This window comes from Accipiter gentilis, chromosome W, assembly GCF_929443795.1.
Source record: "Accipiter gentilis chromosome W, bAccGen1.1, whole genome shotgun sequence".
NCBI classification, from domain to species: Eukaryota; Metazoa; Chordata; class Aves; order Accipitriformes; family Accipitridae; genus Astur; species Astur gentilis.
This window is the reverse complement of record NC_064918.1, coordinates 2,745,182-2,766,680: the sequence shown is the minus strand read 5'-3', so window position 1 is coordinate 2,766,680 and position 21,499 is coordinate 2,745,182. Positions and strand designations below refer to the sequence as shown.

At 36.9% G+C, this 21,499-nt stretch overlaps 1 protein-coding gene across 6 annotated transcripts in view; it reads right to left on the bottom strand.

Annotated features, from left to right (window-relative positions):
• The window catches only part of LOC126035264 (ceramide transfer protein-like), a 114,290-nt gene that overhangs the window by 10,431 nt on the left and 82,360 nt on the right, over positions 1-21,499 (bottom strand). For 4 of the 6 annotated variants that reach the window (XM_049793645.1, XM_049793640.1, XM_049793641.1 and 1 more), the window contains 7 exons: positions 21,274-21,412; positions 20,223-20,306; positions 12,309-12,466; positions 7,319-7,411; positions 5,749-5,835; positions 4,656-4,748; positions 3,986-4,060 (listed from right to left, as the gene is read on the bottom strand). In XM_049793645.1, the coding sequence (XP_049649602.1) occupies positions 3,986-4,060; positions 4,656-4,748; positions 5,749-5,835; positions 7,319-7,411; positions 12,309-12,466; positions 20,223-20,306; positions 21,274-21,412 (729 nt within the window). The remainder of the gene's footprint in view (positions 1-3,985; positions 4,061-4,655; positions 4,749-5,748; positions 5,836-7,318; positions 7,412-12,308; positions 12,467-20,222; positions 20,307-21,273; positions 21,413-21,499) is intronic. The other 2 variants (XM_049793643.1, XM_049793646.1) reach the window with 1 other exon arrangement.

The following is a 21,499-nucleotide window of genomic DNA, read 5'->3' as shown; positions in this document are numbered from 1 at the left end:
CAAATAATGTGCATGAAAATGGGTGGTGGGACAGGAAATGGATTTTTATTTTAAATCTACAGTCTTATTCTGTTTCTTTTGTGTCCATTCCCCCATTTCCAAATCCCACTCTCCCCCAAATAAAAATAGAGACAAAAATATAAAGTATCCATTGCTGTGTAATGTTTACAAGTGCTGGAAAGAGTTTAATAACTTTTTCCACCTAAAAGGTAGCCGACTACTAAAACTCATCACAGCAAATAATTCCATGTATTTTCCTGAATTACTAGAAATAATTTTTTTAAAAAGGAAAAGCACTGCAGGCAAAGGTTAGTCAATTGACCAACATACAGATTAGTCTAAGTGTACAATCACAAGATTAATAGCCTGAACCTGTAAGTGTTTTTTGCACAACTTACAACAATATTTTATATGCACACTAGGTTTCATAACCTATAAAACATAACTGAGCAAGTAGTACAAGTATAAAGCAAAATTAAAGAATACTTAATGACCTTTTTCTGATATGATATAGAATTGAAAGATGTTATTTACTTTTAATTTAAAGCAGTAATTTTGTTTGTACAACGTACTCTTTAGGCAATACACTTAAGACCAGGAAGAAAAAAAGTAATTGAATCAAGTCAAAATCCTCAAAGTACAACATAAAAATAAAATCCTTTCAATAGAAATTCTACTTTATCTTATTTTAACTATAGAATTCTCTACAGAAACACAAGCTATCAGTCCAGTTTTGGGGGTTTCCTTTGATTTATTTTTTTTTTTAGTTATAATGAACTATAAACACCCGCAAGATTTGTGTTTCTGCTTTTAGACAAGGCCATCTTTCCCTGCCACTTACTAATAGGTTTCCTACAAAATATTCTTCTAATTATTTTTTTCCAGTGACACAATGACAGTACAATCCAAGCCAGGTAAGAATGTAGGCTATTTAAATATTCAATTTACTAGCTCTAGGTCACACTTCTTTCAGAAAGGAATTCTCGCCATACTCCCAACCTTTATCTGCAACACTTTCAAGGTCCCTCTCTCTCTTCTCCCCTAGCTCCTAATCTATTAAGGACAAAGCTGGCTTTTATATGTTTGTTTTGTATTTTGCTGCTTTTTGCTTTATGCTAAATGCAGAGGGAGGAGGGGAATAGCAAAGAAAGAAGAGAATGAGGCATCCACAGGAGTGCAATCTAAACAGTTTAAGGCCTTTGGAATTGTTCAGCATTTAGCCCCCTGACTTACTTTGAAAACTTGAAAGGCATTTTTAGTTTGGTTCTCTCCCTCTCTCTCCCAATAAAGTTTCATTCCTGCTAATACAACATCTTTCAGACAGTTTCCCCTTAGGTTTGGGGAAGGAGAGGTATCATCATTGCAGCTTTCAGAGGAGAGTGAATGCTGTTTTTCTCTAACAAGCAATTACTTCTAGTTCACCAAGTAATTACAGTGCCTACAACTGCCTTGTGCATACTACCTGTCCAAACTGTGATCTACCTGCTGGTCGCTGTCTGTCAGCCTGCACCTATTTCAGGTACCACATTAGGTAGAGTCAAGATTCACAGCTTCCTTTCCACTGGGGAGGCCACACTATTACCTCTGGGTTCCTGGCAGACTATAGGAATGGTCTGAAAAATACTTGCAACCTCTATCACATGCAGGCTTGGCCTGAACATTAAGTGGGCAGTTCTTCACTTAAAAGGCCCCCAGAACAGCCCAATCTATTTTAAAATCTGATAGTCCTTTAACGGAGGAGAAAGTGATCTGCAAAGAATCTACAGTGTTTTAAGCCCACAACCTCCCACTCAAATGGCAGAGACAAATCAATGCCTTTCTGAAGGCACACTGAAGAACCAGCTCCCATCACAATACATGTTTATACTTCTCAATCTTAAAAACAAAGCTGCAAGTTTCCACTTGACTTTTTACTAATACCAAAATTCCCTTGGTATGAAAGAAGTCTAGAAACAAGTCCCATTTATTCAGAATCAAGATATTAACTTGCCTTTCCAAAAGCCAAATCCTCAGCCTAGGGACAGAGGCCAATTTCCTATTAATAAGGTTGTCCTGGTTTTGGCTGGGATAGAGTTAATTTTCTTCCTAGTAGCTGGCATAGTGTTGTGTTTTGGATTTAAGATGAGAATAATGTTGATAACACATTGATGTTTTCAGTTGTTGCTAAGTAGCATTTAGACTAAATCAAGGATTTTTCAGCTTCTCATGCCCAGCCAGCAAGAAGGCTGGAGGGGCACAAGAAGTTGGGAGGGGACACAGCCAGGACAGCTGACCCAAACTGGCCAAAGGGGTATTCCATACCATATGATGTCATGCCTAGTATATAAACTGGGGGGAGTTGGCCAGGGGGGCAGATAGCTGCTTGGAGACTAACTGGGCATCGGTCAGCGAGTGGTGAGCAATTGCATTGTGCATCACTTGTTTTGTATATTCCAATTCTTTTATCATTATTATTGTCATTTTATTATTTTTATTATTATAATTATTATTTTCTTCCTTTCTGTTTTATTAAACTGTTCTTATCTCAACCCATGAGTTTTACTTTCCTTCCCCCCCCCCCCCCCGATTTTCTCCCCCATCCCACTGGGTGGGGGGGAAGTGAGTGAGCGGCTGCGTGGTGCTTAGTTGCTGGCTGCGGTTAAACCACAACATAAGGTTTACCATATGGATCCACAAATGTTATCACAGGCATAAGAGATGAAAATGAGAAGGTTCACATATTTTAGTGACTATGAGTTTCCCTTACATTGAACTGGCCATGTACCCCATAGCCTGATAGACAATCAATTCTATCTTTGGAATCAAACTTGCTTTCTATTACTTGATTTCCCCCCTCCCCCCAAACAAAACCAAACTTGAATTACTAATGTGACTACTGGAGTACCAGTAGATGAGCCTATTAGTGTTGTGCAATATGACCTGCATACTTTTTCCCCTTGTGATAAGTTCAAATTCCAGAAATTAACTGACTGCAATAGGTTAATGCAAGTGTTGGGATTTCAGTCCAATAAGCAAGTCCTTAAATGTTAGGGTTCTGCTCACAAAGCTGTGGCAAGGTCTGCAGGTAGTATGATTCCAGGCTCTGGTAATCAAAAGAAAATCCATTCCTTCTATTTGAAAAAGCAGGCTATTTGTAGTTTTAGTTCATAATTGAAAAAACAAACAAACAAAACCCAAAACAACAGATCCCAGAAGGGAGCCCCATATTCACAATCATATATGGACCACAGCAGAAGGAAACTAATGGCATGAATACTATGTCTGAATGGATTTTTTTGGGGAATAAAGACCAAACACATGTACTCATTTATCTAATTCAACTCTAAACTATGATCTTCAGAGCAAGCACCTAGAGTAATTTTGTACATTACTGGAATATGTCGCCACGACTACATACACATATTCAGGATGTCAGACATTTTCTGAAGAATAATTGAATATATTTGAACTCCAGCAAAAATTCTCATACCCACAATCTCATTTGTTAACAACATACTTTATGACCTTTCAGTAATAAAACTAGTTGTAGAGATAAAAATGATAATAGAGAACCTTAACATTTAGTATCTTAGTGTTATTACAAGTGACAAACAAATTTTAAAGACAAAATTAAACCTTTGAATTAAAAGCAAGAAAAACTATTCAATTTGAAGCAAAGATCATCTCCAGCCCCCAAAAAACAGGTGTTATTTTATTATTTTTATTATAATCAGAAATGCAAAATTTTCAAGTTGTAGGCATTTTTATTAAAGCTACTGAAATCAATCAGTTTCACAAGATTTGGGCCTCTGCACAAGCGATATACATGCAAGCAGAATGTAAAAAGACAATCATTTAGTATAGGAATATAGAACTTTTTTTTTTTGGTCTCAACATACTAGTTTAAAGCAAGCAGTGATTTATGTAACAAAAACCCCAAGTTCTAGAGAAGAGGATGAAATACAGCAAAGATATGCAACCCCCACTCTACACATTAATACAGTACCTGGGTGCTGAATCTGTGAACATCAGAGGCACTGACTAGATCAATGGAAGACATGGAGGAAGAGCGACTATAAGGCTACCAGAGACAGACAAAGAAAAAACCAAGTAATCAGAACAAAGGCACAACAGAGCATTCATTACCAACTTGCAAGCACAAGATAATGAAGAAAAGGAAAACAAAAGCACCATAAGCAGCAAGCACAGCAGTGAACGCTGATTTCATGCACCTATTATGTATTGTGCTCCCAGTGTAGCCCTAAGAAGAGCATAGTGTTTCCAGTAACACTAAAAAAAGTCAACTGATCCTAATGCAAGAGACTGGATTTTAAATTTTTTTAAAAAAATCAATTAAATGAATTTTGGTGAAGGTATCTTAAAAACACTGAGGTTAGCAAGTTGGGATTTTTTTTCCTTTAATATAATCTCTGACAAGCTTGATACAAGTCCAGAGTATTCTAGATACTGAAATCGGTATTTTTTTAGCCAAGACAGAAAACAGTCTTTCTATTCCAGCTACTTCAATTGAAAATGAGTAAACCATTGAAAGTTATACTAGAAACACCTAAAAATTTAATAAAATAAAATAAAAAAAAATCTTACCTCTCCACATAAAATATTATATAGAAATATGTTAGCCCATTATTCAGAGGAGATCATGAGAAATATCTTACCTTTTGGACAAATCTATGAGTCCCCACAGCAGAATATTCATCTCCAGAAGGTAAGGATGTTGGCCAGTGTAATCTGACCTTTTCATTTTGGGACTGCAACAAAATAGGTTTAATTACTGGTAGTCAGCTGCTACTGGGTGGACTATGAAACAGTGAGGCATCCTCAATCTATATAGTGGCTACAACAACTAATGCTGTCCATGACAGACATGAAGTTGTCATCCTGCTGGAGTTCTCAGGAAGTGAATGGGCCTGGAGACTGAATTATCCATTCATCTATACTTCAAGGTGTATTTCCAGGTTAAGCAAAATAGATTGGCAGCATTAAGGATGTTGTATCCGTGTAGTAGTACAACAGTCACTCAAGACTTTTACTTTCTGCTAAGAGACCCCAACATAGATAAACTCTGTTGGGTACTCTATGTCCACTAGAAAGTCGTAGAATTCTTAATCAAGTCACTGTATTAACTATATTCATAAGTTTAAAACCTTTTAAGACAAAGGAGACACCACTTTGTTATTCCCTCTCATTTTATACACTACTATATGTTCTCATATTCTATATATTTCATCACATGCATTTTATCACTTTTTGATCCTTGTCACTGAAGTATATTCAAGAAATGAGTTAGAGAAATAGACAGAGCCTACACAATTTCTTAATAAAAACAAACACCAACAGAACTATGTCTTTCCTGTTTCACATACTGCTACAGTCAAAAGAAACTTTAGAGCAATACTTAGGTTTTGAAAAATAGCTGCAGTATTTGATATTCTTATTTGCACAGGGCATCAGTTAAATATAAAGATAAGTTTTATACAGGACTAATACACTTATTTAGGAATTAGAAACCAGAGACATTCAATTAGCTTAACACTTATACTATCCTTTTCTATGCAAGCTGTGAAGTCACTTTCTCAAAATTAGTGTTAAGCAATGATATTTAACTGTACAAATATTAAGTAGTGAATTCCACCTATAAGTGTCAGTATAAAATATCTAGAGTTTCAGGAGATGCACCCCAGGACTCAGTAAATCACAGAAGTCTTCCATGAAGTGCCCATCATTAACACATTTTTCAAGTATCAATACCTGTTCTTCCATTTTATCCTGTCTATCGAGAGCAGCTTCAACAGCATCAAAGAATTCTTCTTCATTAATCAGACTATTAGGACCCTCCTAGAGCATAAGAAAACTAGTTCAAAATTTTGGAGACACGAGAGCTCCACTTAAGTTTAACATTAGAAATAGATATTTATATATTATGCATATAACTGACAGAATGAAATTTCTTCCATAGACCTCAAATATTTTCACCAATATTCCTAAATTACAATTCATCTGAAAACCCTACTTGTTAAAGGAAGTTATTTCCTTTAACTACAATTTAGGGGTAGTTCTATAAACAAGCAAAAAAACAGGAAACTGAAGACTGAGTAACAGTGTCAATATGCTTTGACATCAGATTTAGGTTTTAATTAACACATATCTTCTCTTAAAAATGTTTACAATGTGTCAGCAAAGTAAACATATTAATGTAATTGTGTAGTTAGACTCCTTCCAAGTATTCCAGTGCTTTAGGGTGGATTTCAGACATGTGCTCAAAGCACAAGAAGACAAGACAAAATCCTGGGGATCACTATTGAAAATTCTTGTAAAGAACAGTTTAACAATAAAGAGCAGGTAGAGTTGAGTCAACTATTAAAAACTTGTGTCCACTAAGTAAAATGGTAATTTAAGAAAACTAGGTTTACTGCTTTTATTGTATTGTAAAACAAACTGGTCCAGCAAATTTCAAAAACCTACTTTACAACAGGGATATCTGGGAGAAGCAGCTGGGTTCATAACCAGGTAGACAAAGTCCAACTTCCTATCCATCTTTTTCTTTTACAGTGCCTCACTCACAACGGAGAACCTAAGCTCAAGTATCTTTTAAATATCCCAACATATTAGTACTATTTCTCAGGCTATGATTTGTAAGTAGAAACCTGCTTGATTAACATAAATGAAAGGGTCAAGTTCTTAAAAATTATGCAAACTGCATTATAGGTGCATTAGCTTACATTATTCTTCAGAAGGCAGTTTAAGAGCCTTAAAATTTGACTAAATAACCAAACTGAGGAGGAAGCTGCTAAAACATGCAATTTAACAGATGAAGCAGAACCTAAAATCATTGAATTTATCAACACATTTCAAGTGGCGGTGACAAGTTAAAAATCAATTCAAGTTAAACTTAAGATTCTAGGACTGCCTCTGCAGTCAGGGTTTTCATATTTGCATTACATGTCTATACAGCTGACTCAATAAAAAGTAAGACTACAAAACTTGCATATGAGCAGTATCAAATGTACAAGAAAAGTAATAGAAAAGTCAGCAGAAATATCTGTAAGCAAAATGCTTTAGAGAAAAGCAGAATATGGAAACCTGAGGTGAAGACAGACTTCTATTCTCAAAAAATTAAGGATTTAGATTCTTTATTCAGTTTCAGTTTCCAAGGCAGAAAAAGTGGCATGAACACACTTGCTGTATTGGGTCTGGCTGAGATGGAGTTAATTCTCCCCAAAGCTAAAGACCTTGATTTACACACACACACTCCTTTGAGAAACAAACCAATCTTTAAAAGCCTTAGCATTTTTAAAAATTTCAAAAGCAGAATTTGTACCTCATAGTCTGGCCCTCCAAAGTGGGACTTTTTCTTCAGTTCTGTCACAGCATTTTTGTATGCTTCTTCAATTTTTCTCCTTTTCTCTATCTCCTGTAAAATTACATGATCATTTGATGCAGCAAGAATGAATTGGCTGATAATAGTAAGCATGTCAATAAATGGAATGACCAGTATAGGGTTTTTTTCCCAAGTAACAATTGCAAAGCTGCTGATTTTCTGATTTTATTTGAATGCATGCATTATATGTCCCATATACATGCATATAAAATACAAAGCTTGGGGAACTAGCTACCTTGAGCATACCTTCTTTCAGTCATGTGGAAGAAACTAGATCAGCAAGCAAAATCTGGTATCTAGTTTAAGTATAGCTATTCATGGTTTGTTGAGGGTCAGACTTGGTATCTGACAGTTTATATAAACTCCTTGACACAGATGCTTGGGCAGTGATAAAAAAAGGGTGAAAAGTAAGACTGGTAGAAAGCTAACTTGTTGAATGGGTTGAGATACTAGTGAATCACAGCATATAAGCTTGTATCTGTAATTAGCTGGCATAGGATCCACGTGAATCATTTTGTGAACTCCATACAGAGACTAACAACTCAACATCATTCTTCAATAATAGGTGTGTGACTGTACTAGAGCCACTAATGATGTCTATGTCACTGTATATTTTGAATAAAGAAGTAGTAATGCTGGAATCAGATTAAGCCTAGTATTTCCTCTGCAAATTCTACATACTGCCAGATATTCCCAGAGAAAAAGCTATAAACATTTCTGAAATTCTTGCAGAATTCAGTTTCTCTGTTCCCTTTCAGCAACTGGACACCACACACTACTTCTTGCAAATAACAGTATAATTATTCAGCAACCTAATTTGAACTTTAATGATTCAGTGAAAACCCCTTAACAACACTGAAAGGCTGAGTTTACCAACTGGGAATTTGGTGGTAACATTCACACTGGAACACTTACTTTCCAGTTTCTAAAGAAAAGTTGGAAAAATAAAGCAACAGTTTTGATGCAAAACAAAGTAGTATAGTTCTCCACAGGAAAAAAGCAGCACTTAGATGAAGACAGTATTGCCTTTATCTGTGAATGTAGGCTTTTCCCTTCCTGAAACTATCACAAACAGGCAATAACTGCTAACACTTATGTTTCACAAAATTGTGCAAGTTTACCTATTTTGAAAGTAAATGGAGAGTCCTGAAGATGCATAAAGCATGACTTGAGTGTAAGTCACTGAGAGAAAGCATATAAGTTTTACCAGAACGCTTGGAATGAAAAACAAAAAAAAACCACCCAAAAACAATCCCCCTCCCAATCCCCATGCTTTCTGTACTTCAATCTGCAAATTAGTGATAATTCACATGTGTCAAAAGACAACTCTCCAAATCTGCCAGCTTCTCTTGGCAACAACGTTAAATGAGGCAGAAATTGGGAAATTGTTTGATTGCACAGCAGAAAAATTACTGGTGTATTAAAACTCTGTAAAATTTAATGAGACATTTAAGTTACAATTGTGAAAGGTGAACAAAATAAACTACCCAAACATGTTAATCTTGAAGTAAAATTTAACATTCAGAAGATAAGTTTGCACATTAATACCAATTATTAAGACCAAAGGAAACAAGAATAGAAAAATATTGCTGTAGTCAAGACAACAAGAAAAGCATCATCACAAGGATTTTGTTGCAAATAAAATAATGGACCAAATACCAGAGATTAAATCCTTTCCCTGTTTATCCATTTTCTTTAAAAAAGTCTATTTTAAAAATACATTCAAGAGGCTTATACTGAAAAATATACTGCACTGGAAAAATAAAAAGTCAAGCTCAAGATCTTAACAGCTAAGAATAAAAGGTTGAAAGCAAAGCTGTAACTACAATTACCTTTAGATAACATTACATGCTTTTGTATTAATTTTATTCTGGCCATCTGACTGTTTTGGTAACAGAAATAAAACTAAATATAGAATTCTAAAATTACAATCACTAAGTGCACTATTTTAGCAGTCTCCTTGAAAATTAAAGATGTTTTTATAATGATTTCTTGCTTTCAAAGGTTTAAAAATAAAGTTTCCAACCTTCAGAATGTAACTTAAAAACCTTTCATTTTTTTAAAAAACAGGGTTTCTACAGAAAGATACTTGCTTCATAACACTGTACTCAAGTCAAATTGTAGTCAGCTCTGGATTCAACAAGTTCTGATGAACTTGAGCTTTTTAATATTAGAAATATTTTAGGACAGCTATAATTTTGAAATATATTTGCTTCAAGTTCAGCAGACATAAATCTCTCTCATCTTTAGGCTAAACTAGCCCTCTACAAGATGGAGGCTGTATAGTTTTGTGAAGTGGCAGGACTCTCACTAATCACATTTGTGTTTTGCTGTCAAGTAAAACGTGGTTCTGAAGCCAGTGGAGTGAGGAGGCTGGAGAGGGAAGGAGAGCAAACTGGATTACAACGGTACTTACACTACTTGTAAAACACCCATTGCTTTTAGCCACTGACAGAGATCCTGTTCTTCCTTTGACAAACCTGTACAGCACAGAGCCTGCAGAGTGAATCTGCTGATATACAAAGGACAAACTGCTGCACCTTTCAAGTCTTCTAGCTGGTCTTTTACAGGCACTGGACAGACTTACAAGAGCTTTAAAACCATCCCAACTAGAACAAACACAAACGGCTGCCCAATTTCATATAATTTTCCCTCTAATCTCTCAGAGAAGATATTCTGAAATTTATCATCTCCCAATATTTACTTCCTTTTCAGAGCAGTGTAAGCATCTATTGAACAAAAGCAAGAGTACAGAGATCAACATCATTCTCCTCCTACATCTATTTATCAGATGACAGAGCAATGTTTTTTTTGCTCAGGCCCATAGTTATAGAAGAGACTTTTACAGAGCCATGTTTAGCCACTAAAACAAGCTTAAAAAACCCAAAACAAAAGAAGCCCAGAACTGAAGTGGAATAAATAGTGTTAGCAAAGGTCCGAATACAGTCAATTGCTGTCTTTAAATTCTTGTGCAGGGTGTAGGTGTCAAGGTGTTGGTTGTGGGGGGCTGCAGGAGTGGCCTCTGTGGGAGGAGGCCAGGGGTTGCCCTATGTCAGACACAGCTGGTTCCAGCCAGCTCCAAAACCAACCCACCACAGGACACAGCTGAGCCCATCCACCACATGTGTGGCACCCCTGTGAAAATGTATTTAAGAGCAAAAAACACCCCAGGAAGAGAGGAGGGGGAACAAAAAGTGAGAAACAGAGGGAATGCCAAGGCCAATGGAGGAGGAGGAGTCCAAATAAGCTTGTGACCCCCTTTAAAAATGTATTTACTCATGCTGTATGAAGTGGTATGTTGCTGTATGAGTTATCAGTCACATGAGACTCAAAGTGAAATTTAGGTTTGAATTTGTTAACCACTTGCAGCTAAAAACAAATACTTTAAAGTTAGTCCACAGAAGAAGAAAAACATGACAAATAACTAATCTAAACCAATTCCAATTCTATATTAACATATTATTCTGTAATAACATATACTAACCTACTGACAAGAAAAAATTCACTTAATCCATGCTCTAAGCAAAGTCTGATCAGCAAGAGTGAACTGTGTTTGCTCAGCCTGGAGAAGAGAAGGCTTTTGTGGGGGGACTTAATAATAGTCTTCCAATACCTCTGAGGAGGTCATCAAGAAACCGAGCCAGGCTCTTCACAGCAGTCTACAGTATGAAGATGAAAAACAATAGGCAGATACTGGAATAAGAGCTACTCCAACTGGATATAATGAAAACCTTTTTCACTATAACAACAGTTGAGCAGCAGAACAGGCTGCCCAGAAACGCTGTGCGGTCTCCAGCCTTGGAGACTTGAAACCAGATTTGATAAAGCCCTGAGAAACCCAGTCTGATGTCAAACCATACTTCCTTTAAGCAGGAGGTTGGACTAGAGGCCTCTTGAGGTCTCTTCCAACCTGAATTACCCTATGATCCTATGAACAAGCTTCAAGTCTTAGGTCTGCTATAATTCCTCCAACTACCTAGATGAAGTAATAATAAATTAAGTGTTGACAGAAGTCACAATACAGTTAGACAGGACCAGGCCTTTGACATACGGACAAAGAAGAGCCAGGAGACAGGGGCAAGGATTCAAATGTGGATGTATTTTGTCTGAATGACTTCATTCTTTGAATTGTGTACCACTAACACATATGGAGTAAGATCTGAAGTGTGATATACACCATATGGAAACATGTTAAATTACAAATGAGACAACAATGGCTAAAGGACTGTACAGGACACCAGCCAGTGATGGCAGTATTCTAGAAATCAAAGCCTGAGGTACAACCTAGCCATGCTTCTAGCACATCTCATCTGAAGAGAGAAGACACTGCTCCTTTTGAGTTGCTACAGTGGTTGAGTAGGCTTACCATGAACTATCACTGCCATAAGAATAACAGATGTTATAATACCACACAAAAAAAATTAACCAATTGGTATAAAACATGACTTAAATTAATCTCTTCAGTCTCCTAAAGGTAAGTGAAATAATTGTATCTTAGACCTTTAAAGTTAGAACTGGTTGTTCTCCTCAGTATAGTCACCATCTCTTATAACAATTAAAACATTTCAGAGATTTGCACATCATTTTGCAAGCCTGGATAATTAGGTCTTTTAGAGGGCTGCAAGCAATACACTTATTACTGTAGAATACTATCAGGTTCTTTATAAAAAAATATAGGAATACTATCTGAACAAGGGCTGGGAAAAGAAAGGATATGATGAATAATGTTACTGTATCACCAACAGTCAGGATGAGGTTTTAACATTTTATAGGAGTAATAAATGATGAAAGCACCTAAAATTAATAAATGCTGTACAAAAAAATAAAAGCAATACCTGGAATAAAAAAAGTTAAAACCAGCTAATTTGAAATTTCAATTTCAAGCTAAAGAAACAATTTTTTCAACAAAGTAAAAGGAAAATGATCTTACCTTATCTAGTCTTTTTTGCCAGCTTTCTTCACGTTTTACCATGAGTTCAATACAATGAGAGAGTGTAGCAAGGATTCCAGCAGTAGTTGCCTTGAAAGTTATAGCTTCTCCTTTAAAGTCTATGCCATTAATTCCTTTGGGTGTCACATGTGGAAACACTAAAACCAAACATGAATCATTCACTGATAGCTGCCTTTAACTCAAACAAGCATTTTACATGTATGCTTTATATTACAAATGTTTGAAGAAAATAGACTTGCTAGAAAGTTAATTTAAAAATAAAAATCAAAAGTGCTAATAATTTTCAGCTATCCACAGGATAAGGAAAGATATTCAAAAGGAGGAACACATCCCTTCAGCTTCATCTTGCTATACTGTATTTCAAGTCTGCTTGTAATGCTGTATTACTCTGCACTCTGCAAATCATGTGGGTGGAGGGAGTGGGAATACTTTATAACAATAGCAGTTTGACAGCTTGAAGTGGGGCCTAATTAACATAGAGCAACCTTAAAACATATCTGATATAGCACTAAGAAAGGAACAATTTCAAAATGCAATCAAACCCAAAAGGTAACATTTCAAGGTTGCTTTAAGCAGGTAACCACAGATTTAAAAACCTCAACATAAAAAGGTATGACATAAAAGTATCAAATGTGTTGAATTATCCAAGTACTGTGGGGTTTTACAGTTCCCACAACTTCTTCATGCTGTCAACCAGGCCATCTGTTGCTAAGCCTATTTAAACAAGTCACTTAATGTGTGACAAAAAGTACCTATTCTATGTCAAACTCATATGTAGGTTGACAGAATAACAAATCAAACACTACACATTAATGTCAGAAAATATTAGAAAGCAGAAGTAACACCCATGTTGAAGCTGACTGAGCCCAGCAAGTTAAAGTAACCCCTGCTATGCCATGGGGCAAGCTAATGACTTATCGACCAGTTGGATATTGCTTTCTTTTCCCCGTCTGTCAGTTTGTCAATGTGCCACTATTATGGTTTAAAGAGAACAAATAAATATTTGTGTAAATTTATCCAATAACTGTCTGCAAGAGTAAAGCAGAGCTTTCAAGCAGCTCAGTTCTTGTAGGGAAGAGAAATGCAATTGCTGTTCTCTAATGGTAGAGTACAATATCTACACTTAAGGAACAGAAAGCAAGCATCACATGGTCTTAAGCAATGGTTTAAGTCTCCAGAGATTTTATATGCCCTCCTTTCAGAAGGAATCAAACTTTTTCAAACAGATGTTTACACACCACACACTATGTCAAATACCTCAATAAACGTACATACATTGGTAGAACACAGCTTATTTTTTTGTTTCATGTTAATCAAGAATACTCCCTAAAAGGTAAAAATGATGGGAGTGAAAGAAAGAAAGATCAATCTGTTTCAGAAGCAATAATGAGCTCTCCCTCCCCCTAACAGCTGCAGAGGGAACACAGAAGAGGCTAAAACTGAAAGTGCTATAATCTGGCAAGGAGGCAATGCAGTGGATTCACTGAATAATGAAAATTAGACAAGAGCTTCACCAATAACACACTTCACTAATGAAAAAAATACAGTTTATACTAATATGTCCTGCTGGTGTAGACCATGTTCATGTGCAGGCTTACCAGCACAGCTATGCTACTTATAGATGTGATTTTTCTCTTAAGTATGCAACATGCTAGACACACTGAAGAAATTACCCCTGGCTGCAACAGTATAAAAACATTTCAGAAATCTATGGTAGACTGTAAGGGAGATGCAGCAACATAGCCTCATTTCCTGAAAAAAAGCCAGCATTTGTTCCTGGATATCTTTACGTCTCAGCTACAACTCATTAATACTTCCATACAGTTTCAGTCATCGTATATTCTAAGTCATTCTTTATCGACTAGTCTAAAAGTAGCAGTGATACATACAGAGTTTGCAGTTTCAAAGTCAGTGTCCATAGTTCCTTTCAGCCATTATAATTCTGGACAAAACCAAACTTGTTTCAGAAAGGCACAAGACCTATTTCTTTGAAGATAAGATCACTCAAGATATTCCTTACTGTGGTTGGGAGTATTTTGATTCACTCCTAATCACAGGAGACATTTTTCTTCCCAGAACATGTCAACAGACAGCCTCAAGCCCTGTCTCAGCAACAGCTGAACTTCAGAACATTAGAAGTATTTGTCAGGAGAATTTTTCTATTTGGAGAGCCTGAACATCTTTTCTATTCCTTTTTGTCACAACCCAGACTGGACAGACCAGGGAGTCCTGTTTAATTCGAAATTCCCTTGGGCTAAATTAAGGTGAAACGACACCAGACACCAAATGATCAGTTAAAGATTTTATTCATGACAAAAGCAAACTGAACTGGGGAGGCGTGATAGTAGGTGGCAGGGTTTCTCACAACAGGAAGTGGCATAAGACTACTTCTGTAAACTGTGTAACCATATACATCAATTCAGGGAATAAGGAGAGCCCTCCCATTGAGTCACAAGGTTCAGAGTGGACACCCTTGCGTTCTAGACTCCTCCTCAGAGAAGGGTCCAGAGGTGGCTGGAACCACTCTTAGTCCCCAATACACCCGGCTAGAGAATCTGATTGTCAGAGTAATGTCACGTAGATGCTCATGTACCCAGGAGTCGGGCCACTCAAGAGCATCAAAACAACCAACAGGTGGATCAGGCCTCCAAGATTGAAGTGGCTCAGGTCGACCTGGACTGTCAACATAAGTCTGAAGTATTTATGGCTCAGTGAGCCCATGACACCTCAGGCCATGAGGGAAGAGATGCAACATATAGATGGGCTCGTGATCGAGGGGTGGACTTGACCATGGATACTATTGCACAAGTGTCAGGACCCTTGCTGGACAGACCGGGGAGTCGTGTTGAATTCGTAAATCCCTCGGGTTAAGTTAAGGTGAAACGACACCAAATGATCATTTAAACATTTTGTTCATGACAGAAGCAAACTGAACTTGGGAGGTATAACAGTAGGTGGCAGGGTTTCTCACAACAGGTATTGGCATGAGACTACCTTAGTGAATTGTGTAACTTGTGGTAACCATATACATCAATTCAGGGAATAAGGAGCTCCCTCCCGTTGAGTCATGAGGTTCAGAGCAGACCCCCTTGCTTTCTAGACTCCTCCTCAGAGAAGGGCCCAGGGGCGGCTGGATCCACTCTTAGTCTCAGACTTGGTCAACGGTTTATATCTTGAAACAGATGAGGTATAGGGATTGGGGAAAAGGAAAGAGAGAAGAAGACAGAGAGAGAGAAAGGAAGAGAGAAAGATTTCACCAGTCCCGGGCCCAGCATTGGTTCAGTCAGCCGAGGTGTCCAGTCAGCCGTGGGGTCCAGTTCCGGTGGGCTTGCGCACCTGGGGCTTCATTTTGTGTCGTTTTATCATCCTTGCCCCTCCTTTGGGCAGGGACCCGGACTCCTCAGGCTAATGAGCAGTTTGTGAGCCTTTGGGCTTGGGGGTCATTTGTGAAGTAACTTCTCATTCCCTGCAGACGTGGTCATTGTTTGATCTTTGTATCAGAACAGCTTATCAGAACAGGGAGCTGCCCACCCTCCAGCCTGCCCTCTCCCTCCTGTTGCTGATGTCTGAGCTGATGGGCTTTTCACCTTGGTTCCTTGCTGTGCAGGGTTTGTCTTTAAGCAGAACTTGCCCCACCACAATGTTTGAGACATTAACTCTTTCAGTCTCTCACACTTTTTTACACCTTTTTTTCATGTCAGCTACAAGACTGAGTGTTTCAAAATTAAATCTTGCATCAGGAGATCTGTATGTTCAAGTTAAAGGCCAATAGGAAAGTGTTCTTATCATTGCAACTGCTCTTCTAGCCTGGTGATCAAACTGTATTGTAGCCAACTGAAAGAAGCAGCAGTATGATTTTTCTTCTACTTTAACTTCAATTTGAACATCTACCAAGTGGTTCCTTTTTAATCATCCTGTTTTTAAGGATTTTGTTTTATTTGTGAATTGTTTTCTCTTGCCTTTCTTATAATGGATTTTTCATACCATGCTTTAGCCTTCTTCAATAGCTCTTCACCCCTTCTCTCCTACACACCTCTATGTCTGTTAGGATAGATCAGTTTTCCCTTCTTGTTCCTACAATGTTATTTGTAATACTTTTCCAGATGTCCCAAACATCACCTGTTTGATCAAATCTGTTTTCCAGTGAAATGGAAGGTTAGTTTTAAAAGAAAATAAGTAGAAAAACAAAGTTCCTTTATCTTTTCCATTTTATGCCACCTTAACATCTTATGTCACTAAACTAATTCTAAATGAAAGAGAAATGGTTGGGTGCATGACCCATTTATTGATACCTACTGTTGTTGATTTTCTGTGGATAGCAGTAGTATCAATACAATTAGTTTTCCTCCAAGAACCACCTCATTATTTCAGCAATATGTTGGTGAATATTCTTCCTCTATTCAAAGCATAAAAACCCACCACAAATCCCACTGTGTTTTATATCAAATTTCTCTTTCAGCCTCTCTCTATACCATTTACATCTTTGTAGTTCCAGTACAAAACCACCTTCCATCTTGAAAGAGGTTCCCTTAAGTTTCACCTGTTGCTCTTATTCTTACATAATTTAACCCCAAATACACTCATTTTCCTGAGCAGATGGATGAGAACACTTCTTGATCAAGTTTCTACATTCTTAAAATATAAGATCCCAATGGGTAAATATGCATCAGCCAGGCTCTCCCTTGGTGCTTTATACAAATGATCAGTTTCAGTTACCAGATTTTCTAATTGGAAAGTGAGCAATAAATTTAAATACCTTCATAGTGCTCTTTTTAACTCTTCACTCAAAGATCCTAGAGAACACAGAAAAGAAAAAGCCTATCCAAAACATCTTCAGAGCAGTACACAAATCTCTACAGTCATGCTAACTTTCTCCTCCTACCCAGGGAAGGTGCAGAAGGGAACAAATTTCTAAAGACAGTGTGAGTATGGCCCTTTAAATCAGTCTTAAATGTAGTGATTTGGGCACTACATTGGTGCACTAGTGGTTTGAACAGTAGACTCAAACACTCCTCCTCATCATAGTAGGCTAAATAAGAGGTTGAATCCATGCTTCCCACTTCCTGGAGCAGTGACTGCACAACAGCCCCATGTTTAGAATACAGGCAACCACTTCTCAGCTACAGTCAAAAAGACTGTTCCAGTCTTTCCAGGACTGGATAGAGACATCAAGAAGGGAACCTGAAACTTGAGGAGAAACCAAAGAATCTTAACAGCTGCTCTGAGGCAAAGCTTCAGAAAAGGGTGAAGTTTAAGATAAATCTTTCATTATCAGTTAGCCTGAGTAGTTTTCTGCTCAATACACAGGTGTTGTGGTTTAACCCCAGCCAGCAACTAAGCACCATGCAGCCACTCACTCACTTCCCCCCCCTAGTGGGATGGGGGAGAGAATCAGAAAAAAAAAAAGTAAAACTCATGGGTTAAGATAGACAGTTTAATAGGACAGAAAAGGAAGATAATAATAATTATAATAATAATAGAATTAGAATATACAAAACAAGTGATACACAATGCAATTGCTCACTACTTGCTGACCAATGCCCAGCCAGTTCCTGAGCAGTGGCCCCCGGCCAGCTTTCCCCCTAGTTTATATACTAGGCATGACATCATATGGTATGGAATACCCCTTTGGCCAGTTTGGGTCAGCTGTCCTGGCTGTGTCCCCTCCCAACTTTTTGGGCACCCCCAGCCTACGCGCTGGTGGGGCATTATGAAGAGCAGAAAAGGCCTTGACTCTGTGTAAGCACTGCTCAGCAGTAAGAAAAACATCCCTGCATTATCAACACTGTTTCCAGCACAAATCCAAAACATAGCCCCATACTAGCTACTATGAAGAAAATTAACTCTACCCCAGTCAAACCCAGCACAACAGGCATGGGTGTCTCAACCTGAGACACCTACTTCTCCCACTGCATCACTTATGACTTATGATTCCACTTTAGGGCACAGAGTCTAATTTTTCATTTCTAATCAAGCTTTGCAGGACTCAGCTACTAAATCTTTGATGGATTTGGACCTTAGAAATCAAACAGAGGCATAGAAGAACTAAAATGAAGATAAAGCTTTTAATAGAAATAATTGATGGAAAGTAAATTTAATGGAATCAGGATTCATAAGAACTAGAATTATAAGTTTTGCAGAAAGCAAAGGGTTGAAGAAATTATTTTCTGTAGTGAGCTATAGTGAGTGAGTTTATATACAGGTACCCATAATACATAGCAATTTCTTAGCACACAAGTTCCTAAAGACTTGATAACAGAACTTTTTACAAGAGGAATGTGGATATCACTTCAAATTCCTGTTAAACACATGATTAAAAAAATGAAGTCACTCTGCATTTAAATGTTCTAAAATGACCAGATGTACTAAAGATACACTTTCCTAATGACATTCCACATAACGAATGTGTATATATAGCAGATACCCCAGAATAATGTAGATATGAAGAAATGTTCTAAAGGTAAATTAAGCTGAAATTCCTACATCATTCTACAAAAATTAAGTTTGACAAAGACATCTTTTTCAAAATTAATCATGCAGTGAAATTAAATTCTCACTTAACATTTTTTAAAGAAGGCTTTTTCAGTTTTCTGAAGTTTGTTCTGACTTAACAGTCCTCAAAAATGTAGACTTTTATATAAAAAATAGGGTTAGTGGAACTGTGGACTTGCTTACAGGTGAGTGTTGCAAGCTTGCTTATCTTTGCTGATAAGAGGCAAGAAAGATTTATTCAAAACTTCAGTTATACACTACTTAACATCTGAAATCAGCACTACAATTAATCCTTAGCAGAGCAAGCACTTGATATCATTGAAAAAATCTACTCATATGATTAATTCTCTGGAAGTATACTGAAAGCTCCTTCCATTTCCTTTCCTCATAACGGTTTTGGCAATAATCTAGAAAGAGCACTTAAATACAGCAAGGAAACATGCAACACATGGGGAACTAGAGCCAGTTAAAAAGAAAACAGAAGATAGAAAAGGCTTATTTTGCCCATATATTTTCCAGGTTCTTGAAGAAAGTGTCTACATTTTTAAAAATGCTTTTGGTAAGTACTTCTTTTGGAAATTCCATCAGATTTGAAACTGTACTGCTTCAAAGTTTTGTGAACCAAAGTCTAACAAATACTGAATTGTCAACAACTAGAAAATGTAAATACTGAAATAATTTCAGTCAGGAAACAAGAGAAAGTGTAAGAAGAATACAAATAGATTTTTAAATGCATACACAACTTCTGGCAGGCCAGTAGTATCAGATTTCTAAAACAGCAAGACTTGCGTGAGTTCTTCACATTAACTGCATGGATGCAGTGAGTACAATGACTATAACCAGATCATTTAAGATAAGAATAAAAATCAGAATTCTGTTCATCATAACATTGGAAAATACAGTCTAAAAAAGTGCTAAAATTATGATGAGTGAGAATCAGTAACAATGTTGGCTTAACCATTATGTAGCCATAGAACTTAGAAAAAAACATAATGGGGCACACCTAACTGGAAAAGCATTGTGCTCTGCCACACTGCTAAAGCAGATAACACTTGCAAGAAAAACTGCAATTGCCTGTTAAAAATCTCAGTTCCTAATATCTGAATGATGCAGCCATTTCAACAGAATTTTGTAGTGGAAATGGTTTTGGACACAGAATAGGATAGGAAATTCCAGTTTGACAGGCTTGCATTAATATTTGTGCGAGTTAAGAATAACTCAGATTATCATTCCTTAGCTGCTTTTCATGATTATCTTAACATGAATAAGAACTTCCTGTCACATACATTCAAATAACTATTCTTGTCATTTTCTGCTTAGAAAAGAGCATAAATACCCATCTTGTATCAGGTTTATCATACCATTCATATGAATTTTCAGTTAAAAAGTTGACACACTTACATTTTTCCTTACTGCTGTTACTGTTATGTAAAAAATCCCCATCAGGACGCATTGTAGGGAAATCATCTTCATCATCTTCTACCACTAAATGTGAGAGAGAGAGAGTGTGTGTGTTATGGGAGTGAGAAAGCTTTCCCAATTCTTTAGTGTGTAAGAAAGAACTAAGAGCATCTTCATGGCTAATGGCTAAGCAGCATTTAATATTTTTTCCTATAACAACAGTCATGAACCCCCCCCTTTTTTTTTTACCTGAGACCACTATCAACATTACAGTCAGAAACCATCAGGAGACTAACATTTGCTCAGTGTTGAAATTTAGCACTTGATTCAGTGGTAAGAACATCATTATCTCCGTGTTACAATTGGATAAGCAGAGCACCACAATTGAGCAATTATCTACTCTTTCACACTAGAAAGTTCTCAAAGAAGTGGAATGGTACTTATCTACTGTTTTCTCACTACTAAAAGTTTCAGGCTGCCAGAACAAATGTGGGGATGAATATAAATGCCTCAGGAGAGTGCATGAATATGACAACAAGCTGTGCTCTGGGAAGAACAATTCAGAGATATGTAGACATCCACACCTGAGTCTACTAGGACCTCAAGTGTGCACTCAGTGCTCTAGCTGCAGCCAATACATCTCAGGAGCATTCATTATGGCAGAACCTTTGCCTTTTTAAAAGAATGTATTGTTCCTATCAAAACTAATATCCTATTTTTTTCAAAATAAAGGTAAGAGACACAGAAGTAAACTAACTTTAATTCATCTTATGGGGGTAAACAATTATTGTTCTATAACATCAAATGCTTTAAAGAACATTTCTTTTATACAGTTGACAGCTACAGGTTAATATTTAAGTTAAGCAGATTTTTATGGGAATCCAACTTCTGAAGTGAAAATAGTTAACACTGTTTATGCAGAAATATCTAGAGAGTAAATTTAAGATACATATTTTATTTATATGGTATCAAATGCTATAGTAACTATAGGGCTATTACTGTGTAAAAAGTTAAATTCTATGGAGATAAGAGTTTTCAATTACAGTTTTACCTTTATCCCTCTGGAGTTCATCTTTGGAAACTGCATCTGCACAGGCATCAAAGTATTTCTGTAAAGTATCAACTTGTCTACACAAGATGTCTCTAAAGGTTTCCATTTCTGCAAGCTTCTCACGTAAGCTATGGCCCTTCTGAAAACACGAGAGAAAAAAGGCTCAAATGCTTCTACATACTCAGCAATAGTTCAACGCCAAAAAAAAAAGGATTTCTGCAATTAT